Here is an 18,025-nt window from a genome sequence, read left to right as displayed (position 1 = left end):
TGAAGCTTTTGCTCACAAACACACACACACACATACACACCATAAGCTGCAGAGCATCTTTCGCTGGCAAATTTGTCCCTCGATGTCTCTCTGCTAAGCATATACTTATGATGCACATATAGTCTCAAAAGAGTGTGGGCGACTACATTCTGCTTGCATTCAGATTGGTACTTGCAATCATAAGTTTAGGTTAATCATAAGCAATTTGGCATTTGTCTCACACAGAATGTATGAATTAGGTTTTAAAATGCTGTTTCAAAGCATGCATTACAGACACTATCAGGCAATGAAGATCTGTTCTCTTTGCAGTATAGTGACTTGTGGCTTCACTCAACATTTCCAGCTGTTTTCAGTGCTGTTCTCATATGTGTTGCTGCTGTTTGAGGAAAGAGCTATTTAATAAATTTGATATTTGTTCTAATTACACAAATTCACAGTTGTCACTTAAGAGCTGCATGATTATAGGTACAAGCCAGGATATAACCAAATATTCAAGACTGGGAGGGGCTAAAGGTTCTTCTTGCAATTTAAAAAAGTCATACTGCATTCTGAGTAAATGAAAGGACGCATCCCCCATAATGACTGCATTCACATGCACATGAATATTAATTCGAATTTGGTCATATTCCAGTTTTGTGAGTGTTATTAAACACATTACCTATTTATTTATATGTGATTCTGGGTGATTTTAGATTCAGAGCATAGTTGAGCATATTTCTGGAGCAAGATGATGACTCTTTTCTTATTCTTACTGCAATTTTAAAAACATCACAGCCTACATTTTGCAAATTGTTCTTGTGCTTTACTATTAAGAACACAAATGAGAAGTTAGCTGATCAAGTTACTGACTAAAATTGCAAGAATGCACAAGCAAACATTTCCAGTATTTTCAGAAAAGAATGTGTATATTCTGATTACATATACATATTCCAATAGCTGAAGAGCATGTAAGTCTTTTACAGAGAAAAGCAATTACTACACTATAAATCTTAATTGTAAAATAAGTGCATGTAAACATGGCCGTTGTGATTTTTACACTCCTGGGTTCAAGTATTCCTCCTTTTAACACCGCACAGCCCTTCCTATCATCTTTATTTCTGTCTTTCTTTAAAACAGACAGCGTTCTTTCAAATTATATTTGCCACACAGATAGACTATGGTTTTAATATGCCAAAACTGATGTACAAATGTGTTTGCATTGAAGTGTTACAGTTTAGGCTGTTCTAGTCTTGACTGAATGAATGTGTGTCGTTCACCCCGCCCCCTCACTGCATACCCATACTGCCTCGCTCACGGGATGCAGTAGATGATGGTGGTATTTCCCCACTGCAGACATCCTCAGTAGCGTAATTGAGGTCCGGGGTTACTCTCGCTCTGTGTTTCTCTCCCGCAGGCTGTGGAGGCTGATAGACAGAGTTTAATAACGCAGCACTATAACCCTTGTGTGCTTCTGTCTATAGACACACATTGAAAAGAGGCATCTGAGTTTAAAGTGGTTGAAATTTTCCATTGGGATCACTTACACCAGAGACTAATATGTGTTGATTCACATTCCAAGCATGGTTTGATTTTGATTATCGAGTGCTCTCTTTTCTGAAACAACCAATGCTATCTGCCCTATGACCCGGCAACGTGACCTACCAAAGGACCTCTTCTTTTCCCCAATTTGTCTAATTTACTAAAGTGCCATGGCCGTCGTAATTGGATTTCGCAGGGGTAACTTTGTAGTCCCAGTAGTGGTTTGTTGGGTCCCAAACCTAATAAAGCCCAGACATATAGGTGATAGAGGGGTGTTTCAGAAACACCCATATTGGCATCCTGTTCCTTAAGCTAAAGAGAAATATCAAATTACGCCATGAGGGTTCATAAAGACCTTTTAGGTATGGAGTTAATATTTCAGGAATGCAATAAAAATGCTGTTGATTCATATGCATAGCTGACCTGGATATTCGTTTTTTTTAATAGCTTCTTGTATATTGCATCTTTTCAAATTATATCCATGGGAGTCGTGTTCTCTCACACTTGGGGAACATTCTCCCACATTTCATTTGCACAGGGAATCCCGGCATTTCACACCTTTCCTGCACTGAAACACAAGTTATGCAGTGACAGACGTCTTCTCTTGTGGAATAAAACTCAGTGAAATAAATGGAATTTAGTTTCATTAGCATAACACAGATGCTTTCGGGTTGACAGCACTAATAGCTGGAGGATGGATGCGACCATGCTAAGACAGAGAAAGGGATTCAGTTTTTGTCTTCATTTGTGTTGCATGGGTGTAATTGACCAGAACGCTCCCCCCTACATGGTTACACATCAGTCCATTCCACCACCCACGCTACACAACACACTAATGAATGAGAAAACGCCCTGAAACACTGACAAGATCATCAATTGCTGCAAGCTAGTAAAGTAGCTGAGCTCTAAAACTCATAGGGAGAGAGAAAGATAAAATATTGCCTGGCAGAGAAAAAGCTTTGCGGTACTCCAATCTGCACTGCAGGGCTCGAAGCCAGCAGAACTTAGCCTGGATAGACAGTAATGGCCTCACGGTATTGCGCAGGCAGCTGGCCCGGGCTCAGTTACATTACTGCTTATGTAGGCACTAGTGCACTAAAAGGAGGAAATTGCAGCATCAAGATTTAAGCTTACCTCATTCTAGGCCAATCTTATCTTAGTCTAATATAGTCTAACCTCACTCACCACAGTTTTACCTCATTCTTACCTCACCGCATTTTAATTCAAGATTACCTCAAGTAGGGATGTTGAGGGTACATAAAATAAATAACACAATAAATGTTCACAGCAGACACTTTGAAGTCGAACACTGTCTCGAAAAATATTAAGGAGTTGGATTTGTTGCAAAAGGACCGCTTTGATGGCCGTACATGTACTCCAGATGGTTCAAGGGGTACTTGGATAAACCTAATAAAGGTTCTTAATGGTTCCATGAAGAACATTTAACATCCATGGAACCTTTTGCACAGAAGGCTCTTTATAGTGGAAAAGGGTTCTTTAGATTATTAAAATGTTACACTAAGAAAAAAAGGTCACAAACAAGCTCAAGTGTCTCATTAAAGAGAGAGGAAGCTACTTGGTGAGACTGTTTTCACCAAACATTTATTTTAGAAAGTGAATCATTATCATTTTGGCATTTTAATAATATTAGCAAATTAAATCCAGTGTAACACATTTGACCATGGCATTAGCAACATCAAGGTCATGGGTTCGATTCCCAGGGAATGCACAAACTGATAAAATCGCTTTAAATGAAAGTGTCCACCAAATGCATAAACGTATAATACCAGTAAAAAAGAGCACATTTGCTGATGAAGGGGTATTTTAACATTATAGGGCAGGTAAGACAAAAAAAAGGTTGGGAAACACTGCACTTTTAAGATGAATTTTGAGACACTATTTATGCATTGAGTTTTACTATGCTGACAGTTTAACAGTTAGCAGCACACTGACAGCACACTAAAACAGTTTCTTCAGTCTGTAAACTCCTCTTCTTTAAAGTAACACAGCTGAAAATATACAAGCTAAAAATATATCTAGATAACCTCACTAGTCAGCCCAACTAATCCACTAAAACCTCAATGCAGTCTCACCACACTACCATATAGTTAATGGAGTTGTTGTGTGTTGAAATTGGTGGTGTGCACAGTATAAATCTGCCATGCCTTGAGGGCATCTAATTCCATTTCCTTTTCTATGTGTTTTCTGTGTAATCTTTGTTTCTACATTGTACCAAGTGTTATTTTTTCCACAAATGGTTCACAGTCCTCTCTGCTGCTGCCTTGTAATATCCTTGTTTAAAATAGCTGTGCAGTCCATCCGTAGGGAGGACGCAGCACAGAGCGGCCCAGCGGGGGTGACCCTGCCACTCTAACCCCTACAACACAATTTACACCCCCATGCTCTCACATCAGGGAATAATGACATGCATCATCCTACATGGGCCTGGTGCTATTATTCAAGAGACAGAGAGAGTGACAGACAGACAGACAGACTGCATCAGTAGTGGTTGCCAACACAAATGGCCCCAGGCTACACTTTAAGACTTTAATCATAAAGAGAAATATTTCTCCAGCCCAAAGGGCTCCATTTATAATTCAGAGGGAAACAGTGAGGCACTAATGTTGTTCCCCAGCGTCAGACTGAGTGCAAGAGGAGGACAAACAGCGAGGGGCCGGTCGCATTAAACATTCAACTGCTGTCAAACTCGGATTGAGGTTTTTATTGAGGGATGTAGTTAATGAAGCATGAGGAGAAATTTAAACTCATCAACTAAAGAATGACTTAGGCTGATGATACCCAGGGCAACTTTTTGAGCAATGTTGCCGTCAACGGGCAACCAGGTGAGACACAGGGCCCACGACCGATCTAAAGTATCCAGATAGAAATTTGTTACCTATCCTCAATGGGAAAGTGCCCAAGCAACATTGATCAAAAAAAGTTGCCTGCCAAAATTGCTTTAAAAAGTTGCCCCGTGTATCATCAGCCTTAGGTTTCATCTGTATATAGACAGCCTTGGTGCACCCTACATAGGCAGCAATTATAACACACATAAACGGGAGACTCAAGTCATGTTGTATTACATTAGGATGTTGCTAAGCTAACAGCACAATATTTGAATGTGCCTAATACAGTACACACAAATACAGGGTAAAATGATCATCTTTTTCTAGAATTTATTTAGATGTAACTTTTCTATCAGTACTTTTCAGTAAAGAATGTATAAGCATAAAGCATATATGCATAAATATAATCAACATTTCTCCCGCTTTCTCCACCATCTTGACTGACTATGCAAAGTTCATTGCAATGCATTGCAAGTGATGCAATGCAATTTATAGCTTGCCAAAAAAATGCAGCTTAAGCCAAAATTAGGTATTCTAAAAAGCAAAATATGATTGCTTCCAACCTTTTAGAATAGGCTTGCATCTAGGTACACTACCGTTTACCAGTTTTGAAACAAATTAATAATTTCATTAAGCAAGGACACATTATATTGATCAAAAAATAACATATAATGTTACAAAAAGTTTTCTATTTCAAATAAATGCCGTTAGTTTGAACTTTCTATTCAACAAAAATCCAGAAAAATCACAGTTTTCACAAAAATACTAAGCTGTAATTTCTAAATAAAACGGTTTGTTAAGATTGATAATAACAATAAATGTTTCTTGAGCAGCAAATCAGTATATTAGAATGATTTCTGAAGGATCATGTGACACTGAAGACTGGAGTAATGCTGCTGAAAATACAGCTTTGCATCACAGGAACAAATTACATTTTTAAATCTATTAACATTGTTATTTTAAATTGTAAAAAATATTTCACAATATTACAGTTTTATTGTAGTTTTGATCAAATAAATGCAGCCTTGATGAGCATAAGAGATTTTATATTAAATCACAGTTTTCACAAAAATACTAAGCTGTAATTTCTAAATAAAACGGTTTGTTAAGATTGATAATAACAATAAATGTTTCTTGAGCAGCAAATCAGTATATTAGAATGATTTCTGAAGGATCATGTGACACTGAAGACTGGAGTAATGATGCTGAAAATTCAGCTTTGCATCACAGGAACAAATTAAATGTTTAAATCTATTAACATTGTTATTTTAAATTGTAAAAATATTTCACAATATTACAGTTTTATTGTAGTTTTGATCAAATAAATGCAGCCTTGATGAGCATAAGAGATTTTATATTTTACAATCCCAATGTACTCCTTTTTAGAATCCTGGCAATGAGATGCACAAAATGTAAATGAGGTACTGTAAACACACACACAGTCTGTCTCTTTTCTTAGGTTCTCTGTGGTGTCCTACAGCTTCAGTTCTCCACATCTGTAGTTAAATTATGTATCTGTTAATGATGTGTGAAATTCAAGCCAGTTTCCCCCGCTCGAAGTTCAGCCCCCTACATGCGGCCTTTCTCTCTGCTCTTTCTACCAGACACATGCACAACACATATTCACCCTCCCCTCCCATTCCCTGGAGGCCTGCACCACCTCTCTCTCTCCCATTTCCACAGGGCATTTTTCCAAGAAATAAGGTTAATTAGCTTTTTTTGGGGCCTCAGTCTCTTTCTCTGTGCTGTGGTTGGATGCAGGCAGCGCCATGACTGTGTGTATCAGGGAGTCAGTGACATTGTTGTCGATCAGCAGGTGGTCAAGCTTATTATAACCAGCTCAAATCACACCCATGTCTGGTGAAATTGGTCCAGACCTGCCTCATTCAGCAGCGGGCCAAAGGCAAGTCTTTATTCCACTGCCTTTAAAACCACCAGACATTGACTTAAAGCAAGTCGATGGAGTCGTCCATCGATACAATCCAGACACGTTAACAAAACAGCAGGCGCTGTCTACCTCATGTTGTTTTGTTTGCTGTTCTGGCTGTAAAGTAAAGATTCATCGATCAATATGATTCGATACTCATGCTGAACAATCAAAAGAAAAAGAAGGAACATCAAAAACTGCCTGTGTTTACTCTGTGATATTAATTTAACAGTAAATCTAAGCTATTATGACTGTACAATATATGGTTAGCTTTCACAACAGAACCCTATTGCAATCATTCTACACAGCTTTTGGCCAGCAGTTTAATCTACAGCCTAGAAAACAAGGCAGCAATACATAGAGTGAATATGGGGAATTTTCTGGATCCAAATCCATGAAAATGTAATTATCAAGACAGATCTGGGCACACTTGACCAGTCTCGCATACAGTCTTTAATTTGTGGGGGAAGTTCAGTGTGCATGTTGTACAGTGTAGAAGAAATTTAAAGGAATAGTGCACCCAAAAAAATGAAAATTCTGTCATTGCTTTCTTACTTAGCTTCATTGATGATCAATCTTGCATGGGCTTTCACCTTACGCAAAACTAAAAATGAAAGTGAATGATAATCTTCAGCTTCAAAAATTACATAAAAGCATCATAAATAAACACCACATGTGAATATGTGTATGAATGATAATTCAGAATGATATTATTGAATTTATAGAAATACACACTTGTTTTTATATACACTACAGTTTAAAAGTTTGGGATCTGTTCAATTTTTATTGTTTTGAAAGAAGTCTCTTATGCTCACCAAAGTTGCAATTATTTGATCAAAAATACAGTAAAAAAATATATATTGTGAAATATTATTACAATTTAAAGGAACTGTTTTCTATTATAATATATTTTACAATTTAATTATTCCTGTGATGATGACAATGAATTTTCCAGTCTCCAGTGTCACGTGATCCTTCAGAAATCATTGCTGCTCAAGAAATATTTCCTATTATTATGAGTATTATCATAATATTTCCTATTATTAGAATGTTAAAAAAACTGAATTTATAAAAAAAAAAAAAAAACCTTTTTAACTTTTTATCAATTTAATGAAACCTTCCTGAATAAAAGTATTAAATAAAATTACATATATATATTACATATAAAATTATATATGTATATAAATGACAATTTGTGTAAGAAACCACATATTTGGCATCTGCATCAGAGACGTAAAACCTGGTGTAACCTGTTTTTTTGCATAAATGTGGAGAATTAAGAGCTGTGGTGGATGTTTTTTCAGTAAATAATGACGTAAATGTGGGTCTGTTTTTCACTAAAATCTATTGTATGCATGTGTGGAATACTATTATGGTTGTTTTTGAGTCTGATGTCATCCGTCCCCATTCGCTCTTATTTTATAGAAAAGAGCAGCATGATCATCTCATATAAAGAAAGTCATGTGGGTGATTAAATGAAGACCGAATTTTCCTTTTTTTAGTGAACTAACCCTTTAATCTGTCCCATAAAATGTTGTTGCACACTGTTTGCTTAAACCAATCTAGCATTCTGAATAGATGTTAAACATATCTGAGGACAGATACGTTAAGGCAGCTGTAATCCTCTTTTACTGGTTGATCCTTTGAGGTGCTGAACTCAGCAAAAGGGCTTTAATCTCACAGATATGTAACTGTGCATTACAACACAGTGCTCTATCAGGTCCTGTGATAACTGCAGATTCCATGCAGACATGCTTCCATACAGGATTTACACACAATCATTTCATTTTGGCTTAACTTCAAAACAAGCATTGATTTTGTGTTTTGGAAATGATTGGATGTTCTTTAGCCCGAGACTGGCTCAGCAGACTCTGACTGACCTACTTTTCCACGACCCAGTCTCTCTCTTATGTTTCAGACAGCTGTGCTATGCTCTTGACTGTTTGTGAGGGCTGACGGCAGAAGCTACACTTTAAAACGGATTCCACTTGTTTTTCCTCCCAATCTTTGTTGACCTGCTGTCCCCTTTTACTGCATAGTGGCATTTAACGTCTTATTATGGTGCATCATCTTGATCTCATTCTCATTTCGTTTTTGTGAAGGCAAAGAAAATCAATGTGTAAATCAATATAAGCTAAGTGTGACTATATTAGACTTTGTTCTAGCGATGTTCTTAGTATGCTCTGAACAGTAGGATATTACACACCAACTGTGTTCAGAATGGAATGCTAGCATACTGCTTACTCCATACTGCGGAGAGTATACTGCATACAGCTTACCTTTTGTCAAAAATCGCATGTGAAACAGTATGTATTACATAATGCTAAACATTCTACACTGTAAAAAAATATTTTCTGGAAGTTTACAAGATTTCACGTTTGTGAAATTGAGCAATTTTTGATATTAAGTTGTTTAAGTCAAAACAGAAATGTAAAAAATCGTGGTTAACATTACAAATATATATATACATACTGTGCACATTATACATACTGCTGAAATGGTATGGGTAGTATGCTAATATGCCATTCTGAACATTATATTGGTGCTATTTCCCATGATGCCTTTGTGATGGGGAAGCCATGATCATACATGCTCAAGAGCTGCGGGGACTGCTGGGATTAGACAGGTTGGCACGGTAACCCACTTTATGGTGTGTGAGTAATGAGAGCGGCTGCAAATTACAGTATGAGAGAGATCGGTTCTTTCCCAGAAGCACTATGGGTATATGAGACCCTGACCTTTGACCCTGCTGTTGCTGACATGGGTGCCCGCAGGATTTATTGACTGCACTCTGTAATGCATTGCCCACTTTATTTGTCATAGGCGGCTAAGCATAAAGACATTCAAAATAGATGACTATAACCTGTAGGAGACTAGACCTGAATTCTGCTTCCCTCTAAATCTCACAAAAAAAAAAAAACAATTTTCCATGTTCCAACCCAAAAGAAAGAAATAAGAAATTATATTTTGTTTAAAGAAAAGAAGCCTGCTTTAAGAGAATTCTTTTTTTTTTTTCTTACAGACTGTCATTATGAATGCATCCAGACTTTTTTGGGGTTGATTCCTATTAGATTTTAAGGTGGAAAAAAACTATAATATATAAATGATTTTTTAAATTAAATTAAATGAACATAAATTAAATATGAATAAGCATAAATTAAAGGCTATAAAACTATTATTCGCTTCACAGTAATGAGAATTCGTTATTTACGGTATTTTTATGAAATCATGGTATTGAGAATTTGTCATGAAAATAATATTGCAGTGCAAAAAAAATCCCTACTGTATATACTTAAAATAAGCTTCTTCTTTTTTCAGAGTTAAATGTGATTGTGAACATATTTTTGTGAGATTCACCCACACCTCTACTGTTCTTCTGAGTCACTGAAGTAAGTTAAATAGGGACATCAAATTGTGAAATACCCTTTTCCTGGATATTTCCTTGTCAAACAGTAACTCACAAGGGAACGCTGGACTACAGGGCCTTGAAGTAGCTTTTATGAAATCACTCTCTCTTTCTGAGTCAACAGACGAACACTCCCCACTCTCGCTCTATGTTTTCTTTCTCTATTTCCATTTCCTTCTCTGCTGTCCCATTTATCCTTGAGTGTAAGATGAGGAATAACATGTCTGTAATTGAGCAAACTCATTAAAACATTGCCATCAGTTTTCTCCGTCTCAGACTGCAGTGTGCTAATGTGTTTATAATGAGAGAAAGGCCTGCGTTATTGCCAAGCAGAGGGTGTACAGTCAGGTGCACCTCAACGATTGATGAAATGTTGCTCCATCTAAGAGCTGCTTCTGTATCTTCACCTTATGTGACATCCAACTCTTTTCAGGAAGCTTTGCTGAGTCTTTTTAAAAGCCGCTCACTGTTGAAAAACGAAGAACAGAAGATAATTAGTAAATGAATAAAATGTGCTGTGTGGTCATAACTGTAATGACTATTCTCTAACTCACCCTCCCTCAAGAAGCAGGGGTTTCATAGTCTTGTTCTGTGCACACAAAGATAAGAAATAGAGCATCCAGATCAATGGGCTTAGACAGTGAATATCTGCTTTATTTTGGCAAGGAAATGACAGATCTTTATGCTGACTGCTGGACAATGCAGTAATCATTTAGTAACATGCCTGTAAAATAACCCTATAATACAATATGATTCAAATCAAAAACAAACAAAAAAGTTATTTAACTTTAAAAATACACAAAATTAAACATTATAGATATTACATTAATATCTAAAAATTACACATAAAGAAAGAATGTGCCGTTGTGAACAAATCATATTGTTCCTCAGCTATTTGTGACCATATTTCAGGACTGTGTCAGCATTCAGCAGCCATGTTCAAAAATAGACTACATTTTCTCTGTTTCTCCCCCACTGTGCTATTGACCGGCATCAGATGCTGTAAACCACACATTCAGGCTGTTTAACATACGCAGCAAAGTCCTTCAGTCAAATGTAGCAGGAGAGTAATGGAAGGGATCTCCATGGCAACCACTTCCTCCCGTTTTCAATTCAGCAAGCAGTAAATCCATTGAGGGTGTGTGGGTTCTCAAAAAAAAATAAAAAATTATTTGAAGCACGCTTTCCTACTTGTTACATCTCAACCCCTTCGTCTTTCATAAGCGGATTCCTCTAAAGACACAACATCTATGAAAGCAAGTCTGTAGATTTCTGCTGTATGCAGAACAATACAGAATAATCAAGCAATGTGATCTGCTGTTTTGAGCTCATCACCCTTTAAACAAATGCATCTTTTTGAGGAAGATAAAAGAAGATTCCTTAAAGGTAGGAAACCCTCCTACAGATGTAAGTAGCCTAGAATCTAGAGGTTCAGAAACATTTGGTTGAAGCATTTGTGGTGTTTTGATCACTATTGCTCACTTTGTATGCCTGGAAAGGATGAAAGACTGTTTTTGGTAGAAGAATTTGCTTCTCTTTCTGTGTGTTAGCAGCATTATAATCAGTCTTCTAGACTGATTTATTAGATGTCTCGAGCTAATCCTGTCGTATGTAAATTGTGTGGCAGTTTCTGTCCTCGGCAGGCGAATCACGTGGATTTAGTGTTGAACGTGAAGGATGTTGTGTATTTCTGTGTCAGATGATAATGAATGGAAGGAAAATCACAGTCGGAGGAGGGGAGCGTCGGCTCTCTCTGGAGGGGCGGAGAATTCAGAGCTGTCCATGCTGCGGAAATGGCAGCTCTTGCTTTCTTTATCTGTTTAAGTGCACTGAATGTTTTTTCAGCCTTCTGGTTTGATCCAGCGATCCCATAAAATTATTTCGAGGGATTATTTTATGTATTTGTATGCACAAAAACGTTAATACTTTTCCTAAGTCTCTTTTAACCTATTTTCTCACAAATGTGGGGCACTAGAACACCTTTCTTCCGATCGGTATTGACAGCTAAAAGAGGCAGATTTTAAGCATGCGCATGCTTTTAACATATGCAGATGGAGGACTAATTGCTGTTTTCCTGCAAATCACATGTTGTTTGACTAACAAATGCATTTGTGGAAGCTTTTAATTCTGCTGTGTTTAATAGATTAGACAAAGCTTATTATTTATTGCGTTTTGGTATTGCAGAACACAATGGCACTGTCTGAATATTATATATCTTGTTATAAGAATACTGTGGAGCAGACCTGAGAATAACTGTTCTATAAATTGATATAAAATGAAATAGTTCACTGAAAAATCAATTACCTTCATGTATGAAGTTTAGTAGAATGTTCATGCTGTCAACGGTCATACAATAGCTTTGTGTGAAGAAAAAAACTGATATTTAAGATTTAAGATCAACTTTTCTTTCATTGCAACTCTCAAACGTCATTGGCATTCACGCCCAGTCAAGGCATTTTTATTTGTACACAAGGTCTGATGTCAATGGTGCCAAACATTGTTTTTAATTTTTAATGTCTTGTAACCAATTGCAACAGACCAAATGTGAACACATGCATATTATGTGTGTTGTTCTCTGAATGTAGGCACGCAGCATGCAATATCCTCCCTTATAATTATAATGACTTATAATTACCAGCCAAAGGAGTGTGGGTTTGGTTGTATACATAAACCTATTACACAGCTGTCTTACTTAATTCTAATTGAGCAAGCATTCTGAGGTTAAATATTTTTTTATGATATTAAACTGTATAATTGACCGAATTCTTACCTTCAAATGTCATATTACTCAGTCTCTTTTTTGTTATGTAATAAAATTATTTACACTCAAATCAATATTTTATGTCCATTTCTTTGTTTAGTAAGTAGCTGTGTAATAAGTGGCATAATGTACAGTGAGCCAGTCATTAACCTCTTCAGAGAGATACAAGATCGACTTGTGGTTTATTTTACAATAATGACCAGCTGACTGTACATTATCCATTAAAAAGAGTGTTAAGTCTTGTATACATAAAGGCTCTCTTGTGTTCTGTTGCAGCTGACATCATCTCTACTGTGGAGTTCAACTCTACTGGAGAGCTCTTGGCCACGGGAGACAAGGGAGGAAGAGTTGTGGTTTTTCAAAGGGAGCAAGAGGTAAGATAAAACCATGAAATCTGTCATATGCCTTCATTCCTGTAAACAAGAGCGCCATACAGCACGACAGCAGGTCAATAAAATCAGTGCTTTTTTTACTGTGTGAGCAGAAACCACAGAGCCGCACCCTGTAACACAACTTCCTGTGGCCTTTAACAGGGTTTCAATAGACACACAATGGTAACACAGGAGAGGTCTCTATAAACCTCAGGAGCATATGCTCAGGCATGAAGCTTTTTTTTTCATGTGTTTTGGGGAAGCTTAGAAGTTAGCTACACTACAAAAAGTTCAACAAAAATAAACAATTCTGTCATCATTTACTCACCCTCATGTCACTCCAAACCTGTATGACTCTCTTTCTTCTGTGGAACATAAAAAAAAAAAAACTTTTTGGTAAACTGTTTGGTAGAACTTTTTATATACTGCATAAATTATCCAATGATACTTTAGTTGTATTTTTATGGGACAAAAACAATGACATTTAAAAAAAAAAAACACCTGATTGATTCAAAAACATACAGTAATAATAAACAGCAGCATTTCAATTAATCCGAAATTAGTATGATTACTGATGTAGCCATTTGAATCACATTTAGAAAACAATGGCAGTGACAGATGATCAGAAAGTGTCCTGTTCCCACCCGAAATATTCAGCTTTAAAAGGCCTGGAATAGTATATAGAGTTTCAAATCAGTGAATCATTTTTTGAATCTGTTCATTTACATAAACAGTCCAAAAGGAATCAGATTCACTGAAATAAACTGGACTTTCCAACATACTATATGAGAGAGAGAGAGAGACATTTAGTAAAGCTGTGAGCAATACAATGCATTGGTGTTTGGTCACACTACACTGCTACTCTTTGGAAAAAGTAGCTTGTAATTGGAAAACTGTCACTACTGAACTACTGTAACATTACAAATTTGAGGTAGTTACCCCACTAATGCATGATTTTTCTGTTCAGTTCAGTTTAATCTTCCTCTAAAATAGATGCTATGCTGTCAGTCAATACCTTCTGCACAATACACTAAACGATACTACTTCATACACACGGGTAGATTCTTACAGCCCCCTCTAGAGAGGAACTCCTTCTCTGTTTACTTTAATTTACCTGCATGAGTGGTTTACACAATTATTGATTTTGATGGTTCCCAATGTGAAAACTTCCTTATTTCCTGGCTTCCATTGATTGTGAATGCATTAATGTAATAGTCCAACTGTGACCAGGAAACCTGCAATTAGCTGTTAACAGAATCAGCAGCTCATTATGGGATGTTCACAGGCAGAAAGCTCTGCAGATTTCCACTGATCTCAGTACTCATTATTTACAAAGTTCTACACATTCTCTATCCCTTGCTTGTGTTCATTTATTATATAGTTTTGACTAATAAGAATATAGCTATTTTGCCCCACATTTAGTAGCTATATACAAGCATAACACAACATATGCTAGTAATGAGCTACACAGGTCTTTTCAACACAGCTTAGATGGTGACATTTCTCTCCTCTCACCCACAGAGCAAGAACCAGCCTCACAGACGTGGGGAGTATAATGTTTACAGCACGTTTCAGAGTCACGAGCCGGAGTTTGACTACCTGAAGAGTTTAGAGATTGAGGAGAAGATCAATAAGATACGCTGGCTGCCTCAGCAGAATGCTGCCTACTTCCTGCTCTCCACCAATGGTGAGTCCACGATTGAGATCTCAATGCAGTTGCGGGGAAAGTTCACCCAAAAATGAACATTCTGTCATCATTTACTCATCTTCACATTACTCCAAATGTGTATGACTGACTTTCTTCTGTGAACAGAAAAGAAGATATTTTGAAAGTCAGTGAGGTCCAAGCAAAATCAGACTTCACTAACAAATGCATTAGCCCGCAAACTAGGATCTCAGTCTTAATGTGAGCTCTTATTTATTTGTGATAGCTGCTGTCATTTTAACAAAAGATTGTTGGAACAGTAGCCAAGTCTTCCAATGACATCATACATCTCCCCACGTTCAGATGGTATGGCTACGGTTTACATTCTCTGTTGGTGCTGGATCTTTTCCAGCCGTGTGCCAGATTGTGTCCCACAGACTGCAAAATTTCCCACTGCCCACCTTCTTATTTTCTTCTTTCTCTCAGTTTCTCTTTTTATCATGCTTTGCTTCCTTCCAAATGGTATAATAAAGCTGCTCTGTGTGTAATGGTTTATTTTCAGATAAAACTGTGAAACTGTGGAAGATCAGTGAGAGGGATAAGAGACCGGAGGGATATAACCTGAAGGATGAAGATGGAAGAATCAGAGACCCGACCACCATCACCGCGTTACGGGTTAGCATGCTTGTCTTATCACCACCTACAAATACACAATAAAGACAAGCAAATGCAAGCAAAATATGCATACTCAATATTTAGTATACCTGTTCACTAGATATGTCAGAATATCTATGAATGATTCCGACAATAAACAAACAAAAAAATATATATATTTTGCATAAAGAAAATGAAGTTTATTTCTAAGGGCATTAATAACTTTTGCTCTGCGACATTATTTTCATGACAATTAATTACCATAATTCTCATTAACATTAAATTCTCATTAGGGTAGTATAATGTTTTTTTATTTAAATCAGCATAAATGAAACTTTGTACAATAAATACTACAATGATTTATAAATACGTTACCATTAAACTATTATTTCATTCATTTATTTATTTTGCATTACAATAATATATTTTTTTCCCATTACAATAATGAGAAAAAGAAATTAAAAAATGTGAATGTCCTTAATTGTCATGAAAATTTTCACAATACAGGAAATATGAATAGTCTTTAAAACAGCCTTCATTTTCTTTAAGCATAATCTAATTTCTTATTTATTTTCTGTTACACCAAATACACAAAATAATGATCTTTAAAAAAGCATCATATGACCCCTTTAAGAATTTAACATGACACAGACATGTTCTTCCCAGGTTTTGTGAGATTCACTCCTACAACCCATGTCTAAGTTTCCAGTTGTTTAGCTGACGGTAATGTATGCTGAAATCTGTAGTTAGCTTTTCTAAGAATCTGGTTTTTGGAGAAGCTGAAATCGCAGATACTGTAGTTGTACAGTTACACTTCATCCTACACTGAAGTACATTTATTTCAATCTCGTAAATGGCTTGCTGCTGTTTGCTCACATTCTCACAAGAAAATCTCATTCTCTGTGTTCAGCATCAATGCAGACAAATTATGAGTTGTCAGCAACCAAAGGGGATTCATTCATAATCAAACAGCAAGGACAAAGACAGACGATAATGTGCAGTGAAGGGGCTCACAATCATTCCTCCCTCTGCTCTCCTTCTCACTCGTTCTCCACTCATCCCTCCAAATTGAATACAGATACAAAGAGGGTGCGACTCCTAGTACCCATTAATGTTTGGTGTGGTGTCTGTTTTCTGCTCCACGGCCTAATGGATTAAAGCACTCCACTCCACAAACATTGTCTGTCCGGGCAGAAGATTAGCCTGACACCGGGGTGATGGCACGGAGCGGGCGGCAATCCCATTTGGACCGTGAAATGTATGTGCGGTGGAGATGTGGAGACAGGTTTATCATGGAACTCCAGTAGTGAGGGAGGAGGGGAGGGATGAGACACATGTCATGTATTCTGGCAGTCTCTAGTGCCAGCGCTGTGATCTTACTCTTGTCTCAGTATGTGATTTTACCCCTAAGGTTTGCATTGGTCTAGTTTCTGCAGTTCACGAGCTGACGTGATACAAGATGTGACCGCCGTGCCATTTAAAGCCAGCGGTTACCTGACCTTTTATAACAATACAGCAAATCAAAATGGATTCTTGTGATATTTGACCTACTAATGCTGTCTGTGCCATAAACACTGAAAGCAAGGTGTTGGCCAATCCCCTATCCCCCTGCCTGTCTCAGTGGTAGACAATAAATGCGTTTTCTTATCTATTCCATGGTCTTTCGCTCTCTCCTTTCCTCCCGTGTGATCTGTTTGCTCTTTGAACTAATGTGGGACTGCTGAGCTTGGCACAGGAGGTTATTTTCCCTCAAGAGACATTAGAAACAGAGGGACCTTTCTAGATTCCACAGTTATTTTAAATGTAAAAAAGGACAGATTCCTGTAGCCAGATTTCTGAATACACTCTTAAAAAAAGGTTCTTTTATTGGCATTGATGGTTCCATGAAGAACCTTTAGACTTTCCAATGCATAATAGATTATTTATAGTGGAAAAAGGTTATTTATATTAGTAAACTGTTCTTCACACCAAGAAAAAAATATTATTTTGAGAATTATTGACTGGAAGGTCCTTATGGAACCCAAAATTTGTTCTTCTATGGAATCACAGTGAAAACTCCCTTTTGGAACCTTTATTTTTAGTTGTACTACTTGGAATAATTGTTCTGCTCAGAGCTTTACTTGCTACTAGGTCCCTCATCTTTCAAAGCGTTGATGAAAACATGGCAAATCCATTGGCTAGTTCTTCCTTAAAGACATGTATTGTACCCTTGTGAAAATATCAGATGCTTATGAAAGCATCAGATGGTCAGTAAATAAACTGTGGGTGGTCCATGGGTGTGCCATCTTATGCTGAGACTAATAAAAGGATGACATATAAATCTGTCAGCATGATCAACAAACAGTACATGAAATGCTAATGTGTGCACTTGAGCATGCACACCTAAACCAAAACAACCTGATATACATATTCCTGTCTAAAAGCTCACTGCATTCATCCTAGAATCATTTTAGGTCTGCATCTTAATGCAGCTGAAACATTACAGTAGTGGTTTAAAAGCCTACAGGGTGATTTTAGAGCTAAGGACTGATTTGAATGCCTCTCACATAAGGCAGAGGTGCTTCTGTGATGTGGTAATGAGTGACTCTCTTTTTGGAACGACGTGCTGCCTCTAAACATCAGCGTCAGTTAAACAGGCCGCATCTGCATACTGCAATTAAGACCTGCAAGTGGGGAATTGGTGCTGTTCTGGGCACCAGCTCACAGCAGGAAGTGTAGTTCAGTGGACTTTTATAAAATGTGTCCCGCTGGATGGTCCCAGCCCACAAAATACCAAATGCACATTGAGCACAATCATAATGGTCATTAGCCCCAGTTAGATGTGAGGTGCTAAATATAGAACTCTAACAAAGGTTAATTGTGCATTTTTAATCAGTTCTACCAATTATTAAAGACTG

At 37.1% G+C, this 18,025-nt stretch overlaps 1 protein-coding gene across 2 annotated transcripts in view; it reads left to right on the top strand.

Moving 5' to 3' along the window:
* LOC107751325 (serine/threonine-protein phosphatase 2A 55 kDa regulatory subunit B beta isoform-like) overlaps positions 1 to 18,025 on the top strand; it is a 50,730-nt gene that overhangs the window by 27,473 nt on the left and 5,232 nt on the right. For both annotated transcript variants that reach the window (XM_016567002.1, XM_016567003.1), the window contains exons 2-4: positions 12,735 to 12,832; positions 14,351 to 14,516; positions 15,037 to 15,149. In XM_016567002.1, the coding sequence (XP_016422488.1) occupies positions 12,735 to 12,832; positions 14,351 to 14,516; positions 15,037 to 15,149 (377 nt within the window). The remainder of the gene's footprint in view (positions 1 to 12,734; positions 12,833 to 14,350; positions 14,517 to 15,036; positions 15,150 to 18,025) is intronic.

The sequence above is a fragment of the Sinocyclocheilus rhinocerous genome, unplaced genomic scaffold (genome assembly GCF_001515625.1).
Source record: "Sinocyclocheilus rhinocerous isolate Xijiao unplaced genomic scaffold, SAMN03320098_v1.1 scaffold1233, whole genome shotgun sequence".
In the NCBI taxonomy this organism is placed as follows: Eukaryota; Metazoa; Chordata; class Actinopteri; order Cypriniformes; family Cyprinidae; genus Sinocyclocheilus; species Sinocyclocheilus rhinocerous.
The sequence above is the reverse complement of the archived record's forward strand: the minus strand, read 5'-3'. Positions and strand labels throughout refer to the sequence as shown.